General features: G+C 55.3%; 2 protein-coding genes across 2 annotated transcripts; both read left to right on the top strand.

The window, feature by feature from the left end:
• The first annotated feature begins 119 nt into the window (after window positions 1–119).
• Window positions 120–1,270, top strand: pet117 (protein PET117 homolog, mitochondrial). Its single transcript, XM_069167914.1, has 2 exons — window positions 120–567; window positions 1,121–1,270. Exons 1-2 carry the CDS (start codon window positions 472–474, stop codon window positions 1,268–1,270), a joined length of 246 nt encoding a protein of 81 aa, XP_069024015.1. The 5' UTR covers window positions 120–471.
• A 491-nt stretch (window positions 1,271–1,761) lies between these two features.
• Window positions 1,762–5,951, top strand: kat14 (lysine acetyltransferase 14). Its single transcript, XM_069167913.1, is given in 11 exon segments — window positions 1,762–2,020; window positions 2,755–2,876; window positions 2,950–3,071; window positions 3,196–3,368; window positions 3,446–3,871; window positions 3,943–4,163; window positions 4,165–4,536; window positions 4,654–4,787; window positions 4,986–5,161; window positions 5,247–5,437; window positions 5,515–5,951. Coding segments are annotated over 11 exon segments (2,370 nt in total). The 3' UTR covers window positions 5,689–5,951.
• The last annotated feature ends 154 nt before the right edge of the window (window positions 5,952–6,105 follow it).

Genomic DNA, 6,105 nt, shown 5'->3' with positions numbered 1-6,105 from the left:
TAAGCGCGACTTCCGCTTCCTGTTTATACCGTCATCTCTGATGTCCTTTCAAAATAAACCTCTAGAAACCAGAGGCAGGCAGTTCAGAAGCTGCCTGAGAAACTGTCTTGATTTTAAGTTTCCTTCAATGTCACAGCGATCCAGTCACATTTGACTGAAACTCCCATGATGCACTGCAGAGAGGAGCTGCTCGCACATAGTTCTGCTGCTGTTGAAGGGACAGTTTCACTAACTGTGGACGGATACAGGCTGAAACGGAACCAGAGCAGAACCACACCACACCAGAACCAGAACCTGTCCGGAACAAAAGCTGTAGCAGAGAATCAAGGTCCACCCTCCGCAGCAGTTGGTGGCGCTGATGCATAAGTCTTGTTTGCCGCAAATAACCCCGAAGAAGAAGAATCTGTATCCAATGAAGAAGAACCAGCAGCGGCATTAGCAGCTGGCTAACGTGAAGCTAAAGCTAACGGGATGTCTGCAGCCTCCAAGGTGGTTCTGGGAGTTTCTGTGGTTCTGACTCTGAGCACCGTCGCTGCTGTGCACCTCAACCAGGCCTGGGAAAGACAGGTAAACCGGTCCGGACCGAGCCGGTCTAGTGGGGACTCGGCTCGCAGCCGGGCTAATAGTGAGCTGTGGAGGGGAGCAGCGGGGAGGTCACGGGACGTTAACGGGCCGGTATTTATTTGAATTTAAAAGGTGACGTGAGCTTTAACGGACAGACAGCAGCAGCTCAGCGCCTCACCGGAACTAGACTATAAATATATTTACACAGACGATAAAGATCCAGTGATTCAGCTGCCCGGCTAACGGATAGCAACAACTTCCGGTACAGCTTTTCAGAATAAAAGCTGCAGACTCGGTTTTAGTAGAGCAGGTGTTACTGTTGATTACTCTCTCCATCAATGGTTTATTTTAGTCACGGTTTCTTTTTATTTGTTCAATCATCAGTTCAAAACTCAATATGCTGATTGATTTTTCTTCTTTGCAGGAATTATTTGTTTAAATGTCGCGAAAATAAGAGTGTTTTAAAGACGTCCCTGATCGGTTTAAATTAATAAAATGTGTTTGATTCCTGATAGTAGAATGATTCCTGTCTCTGTGTGCCTCTGTGTCTCTGCAGCGCCTCCACCAGGGCGTAGTTCGGGATCTGGAGCGGTTGGCTCGGAGGCAGGAGAACCAGAGGCTGCTGGAGGAGCAGAGGACTCTGACCAGGCAGCTGGAGGAGGAGAGACTGCGATCAGAGACGCAGCTCCGACAACAGGACACCTGAGCCAGGTACGCTGTGCTCTCCACCTGTCCAGGGCCTCCTTTAGGAAACATCAGATTTATAAAACAGATGTAAGCAGCCCACAACGTAGACCAGCCTCAGGCCCCCGACACGCCCACATTCTACCTTATATGGTCATTTTGAAGCAGATCCATGTCAATGATCGTCTGATGGATGAAAAACACACCGGGCTGGAACTCAGGAAGCAGAGCTGACACATTGGCATCAGTTTACGGCTTGGCCCCGCCCCCTCTCTGAGCTCCTATTGGTCAAAATCAGATGATTTTTGAGTTGTGTGTTTAAAGTTCTTTGGTTTAAACGTTTCTAAAACAGCTGATCAGAATAACGTGTCGTCCCCGAACGTTCGAACACGCCGCAGAGATCCTCCCGTCCAGGTAGTTCTTGTGGATCTGACTTCTTGTTCGTATGTTACAGACGAAGCTCGGGCGTGTTGTTGTAACATGTGTCACCTATGCAGGTGAGATCTCTGAGGCATGGACAGCAGCGGCGAGCAGCTGGTCGGCGGCGAGGACGAGGCGGCCTGCACGTCGGCCTCGGAGGGTCTGGAGGAGGGAGAGGTGGAGGGGGAGACGCTGCTGATCGTGGAGTCGGAGGACCAGGCGTCAGTGGACCTGTCGCATGACCAGAGCGGAGACTCTTTGACCAGCGACGTGGGCGAGGACGCTGATGGGGGTTGGGCCTGCGAGGACATGTGCTTCTACTGCGACCGCTGCCACAAGTGGATCCCTGCAGGTGAGCCGGCCAATCAGAGCGCAGCGTTTCTGTGCATGTGTTTACAGGGTACAAACAAGAAAGCAAACAGAGCAGCTCCATGTCCACCAGCAGGGGGCGCCGCTGCAGTCTGCAGCTGTCGGGTTGAAACACAGACTATATAAAAGTGTTCCTTGCTTCCTGGCCTAAAAAAAGAGGCCGATGCAGAAGTGTCTTAAGCTGCAATACCACCGAGTGACACTAGAGGTCGACTCCAAAAAGCCTCCGGCTCCATAGACTCCCATTCAATTTAAATAATACAATTTCTCCAGCAATTATCTCAGTGTTGTTAGCTAAAGTCCCTCCTTCTTATTAGTTTTCTGGAGGTCCATCTGAAAATAATCCCTCATTAATTAGAAAATAAGCTTTAAAGAGACGTATTTTTGGGGGCGTGTCTGTTTGATTGACAGGCCTGTGGTGCAGTCAGGTTACAGCTATCGGTGGGCGGGACATAGTATTGTCAGGTTTCCAATCAGATCAGTCAGATCCACCACTCGCTCCTCCCAGCTCACCCAAATATGGTCACTTCCTGCTCCAAACCACTCGGAACTAGCAAGATGATGACGGACAGAATCTGAACTGGAGGCTTCATAACATTCACAAACCAACGGCTGACGTCACTGCTGGTTGATATTTGCGTTTAAAGAGCCTGATCGTCCCTCAGGTGTCCGGGTGTGCTAACGTTTTTCTGACTCTGAGACTCTCCTCGTCTGCAGCGCAGCTCCGCGGCGAACAGCCAAGCTACCTGAAAGGAGACAACTTCTTCAAGTTCGTCTGCTGCGACTGCTCCGATGACGGAAAGGAGAGCTTCGAGAGGATGAGGCTCACCTGGCAGCAGGTAGGACGGACCGACCGCGCCCACAAACGCTGGAAACCACAGACAGGTGAAGCAGCTGTTTCCTGTGTGGCAGGTGGTGATGTTAGCCATGTACAACCTGTCTCTGGAGGGGACGGGCCGGCAGGGCTACTTCAGGTGGAAAGAGGACATCTGCGCTTTCATCGGCAGACACTGGAACTTCCTGCTGGGAACAAGGTCCAATTACACTCATCATCACGTGGTCATGTGACCTGTTTCAAACCGTTTATTCTCCAGTAAATAATCAGGATGTTGATGTTATTGACGGTGGGTTCGCTCCTCTCCGGTCGGCGGTCTGCAGGAAGAAGACGTCGACGTGGTGGAGCACGGTGGCCGGCTGCCTCTCCGTCGGCAGCCCCACCTTCTTCCGCTCGGGGGCGCAGGAGTTCGGAGAGCCCGGCTGGTGGAAGCTGGTCCAGAACAGACCTCCGACCCTGAGACCGGAGGTGGACAAGTCCTCCACCAAGACTAAAGGTGACCTGCAGCGGACCAGGAGGTGAGCGCTTCCTGCTGACCCCTGACCCCTGACCCGTCCTGTTTGTCGTCTGCAGCCTCCAAACCGACGGTGGACCCGATCATCACCGTGGAGGGTCTGAGGAAGCGAGGAGCCCGGAACCCCGTCGAGAACGCCATGCAGCTGAAGGAGAAGCGCTCTCGCACCCAGGAGGCCAAAGACATCCGGCGGGCTCAGAAGGAGGCAGTGGGAGGATACACCGACCGCAGCGCCTCCTCCACGCCCGTCAAACTGGGCGGAGGTCGCGGCGGGAGGCGACCGGATCTGGTCCTGGAGAAAGGGGAGGTCATTGATTTCTCCTCTCTCAGCTCCTCGGACCGGACGCCGCTCACCAGCCCGTCGCCGTCACCTTCACCAGACTTCTCCGCTCCGGGAACACCGGCCTCCCACTCCGCTACGCCCAGCCTGCTGTCAGAGGCGGACCTCATCCCCGACGCCATGCCGCCGCAGGCGCTCTTCCACGGTGAGTAGACGAACCCGTCGAGCCGCCGCGCTGCTTCATGGTGACGTAAACGCCGACGTGTCCTCTGACAGATGACGAGGAGATGGAGACGGAGGGGATGATCGACCCGGGGATGGAGTACATCCCTCCTCCCAGCGCCAGTCTCGTCGCCCGCAAGAAGCTCCGCCCGGTCCCGCCTCACATCAAACGTGAAGTGGAGAGCGAGGACGATGACGGCCGTGAGCGCGACGACGACTTTGAAGAGTCGGGTGGACGAGGCGAAGGTCCCCCTCTGTCCTCTGGGGGGGGGCGTCGGTGCCAGAGGGCCCGAGCGGAGGCGGATCCCTCACCCCGAGAAAGACGGATCCGCCGGTGTGCCGCAGTGTCCTCGCTACGCCGCCCTTAGCCTGTATGAGGAGAGGATGCTGCTGCGCCGGCTGGACGCCTGCCCGCTGGCTTTAGCCGTCACGCCGCAGGCCAAACGCCTCCACAGGAAACTGCTCGTCCGCCAGGCGAAGCGGCAGAGAGGGCTCCCACTGCTGGACGTTGACCGAGCGGTCAGCGCCGCCCTCAGCCTGGTGGGCGGGATCTACGCCGCCCAGGCGGCGGGGCTGCGTTTGGGAGGGGGAGTCAAAGGAAAGTACTGCACCAACAGCCAGGAGCTGCGTATCCTCGACCGCTTCCAGGTACCTAACACTTCCTGTGGGTCCACCCTGTCACATGACATGTTCCTATGGCAACGGTAAAATGTTCTGAGGTTTTTAGCGCCCGTTAGACTGGACGTGTCGTGTTTGTCTCTGCAGACCAACCTCTCCAGCAGACGGGGCGTCCAGCATCACTCCATCTCCTTCTGGCATCGTCTGATGGGAGCTGAAGGCAGTTTGGACCCGAGCATCAAGAGTCCGTACACCTCCCGCATCCTGAAACCCTTCATCAGGTACAGACAGCGTGTGGTGTTTGTGTTTGAGGGTCGGTGAGGAAGTTCAGAGAGTTCCTTCGGAACTCGGGTGTCGATGTTGGTCAAGAGACGAATACTTCCTCATGAAGGTTATTGATCCACCTGCTCCATGTGCAGCACTGTGCTGCGTTCAGGAACTCCATGAATTTATTGATCGGCCTCCTTCTTGTTCCGCAGGAGGGATTACGAGAGCCGTCCGGTGAAGCTCCGGTTGTTGGCCGAGATCCAAGCGTTCTCTCACAGGAAGGATCCCGACTGGGTTCCTGAACCTGACGCCCCCATCGACTACTGCTACGTCCGCCCGAACCACATCCCCTCCGTTAACGCCATGTGTCACGACAGCTTCTGGCCAGGTAGGACGGGTCCATCCTCCTGCTGTCCCTGCAGCCATCCCGCAGTCAGTCCAACGTCTGTCTGTCTGTCTGTCTGTCTCCTCAGGTGTGGACCTGTCCGAGTGCCTGCAGTACCCCGACTTCAGCGTGGTCGTCCTCTATAAGAAGGTGGTAGTCGGCTTCGGCTTCATGGTGCCCGACGTGAAGTACAACGAGGCCTACATCTCCTTCCTGCTGGTCCACCCTGAGTGGAGGCGGGCCGGCATCGGGACCTTCATGATCTACCATCTGATCCAGGTGAGTCTGCAGGTGAGATCGGTGACTCCAGCTGTGCTCGGAGCGTCGGTGGATGACGAGTGTTTCTGTGGTTTCAGACGTGTATGGGGAAGGACGTGACGCTGCACGTGTCTGCCAGTAATCCCGCCATGCTGCTCTACCAGAAGTTCGGCTTCAAGGCCGAGGAGTACATCCTGGACTTCTACGATAAGTATTACCCTGTGGACAGCACCGAGTGCCGCCACGCCTTCTTCCTGCGCCTGAGACGCTGAGACGCCCAGCAACACACCTGAGACCGATCCAGCTCACCTGGAGGGAATCGGTCCACAGCTTCAGCCCTGCAGAGCCGGGAAAGTACAGATTTGACCGAATCACGAAGCCCTCCTCAGCTCCAGTAGTCGGATCGGTTCCCGCCAGCTGTCGAGTGGTTCGGGATCAGATTCAGTCTGTGGACGTTGTTTCTGTTTATATCTTCCATCATCTGTTTTAGAAGTTTCTGTTTCTGAGAAATTAAAGTTTTAATTTGATCACGTGACGTGAAGCTGCTCGTGTTTCTGTCCAGTAGGGGGAGCTGCAGGAGAGAAACGCCTCCTGCAGGCAGAGAGAGAAGCAGCTGCTGTTTACCACAAGTTTCTTTAGATGAGGGGTCTCCAACCCGGCACTCGCAAACTACCAGCAGTATACAATCT

Source organism: Embiotoca jacksoni, unplaced genomic scaffold (assembly GCF_022577435.1).
Source record: "Embiotoca jacksoni isolate LCO1_2020_lvr unplaced genomic scaffold, fEmbJac1.0.p SCAF_4, whole genome shotgun sequence".
Taxonomy (NCBI): domain Eukaryota; kingdom Metazoa; phylum Chordata; class Actinopteri; family Embiotocidae; genus Embiotoca; species Embiotoca jacksoni.
This window is presented reverse-complemented; position numbering and strand designations above follow the sequence as displayed.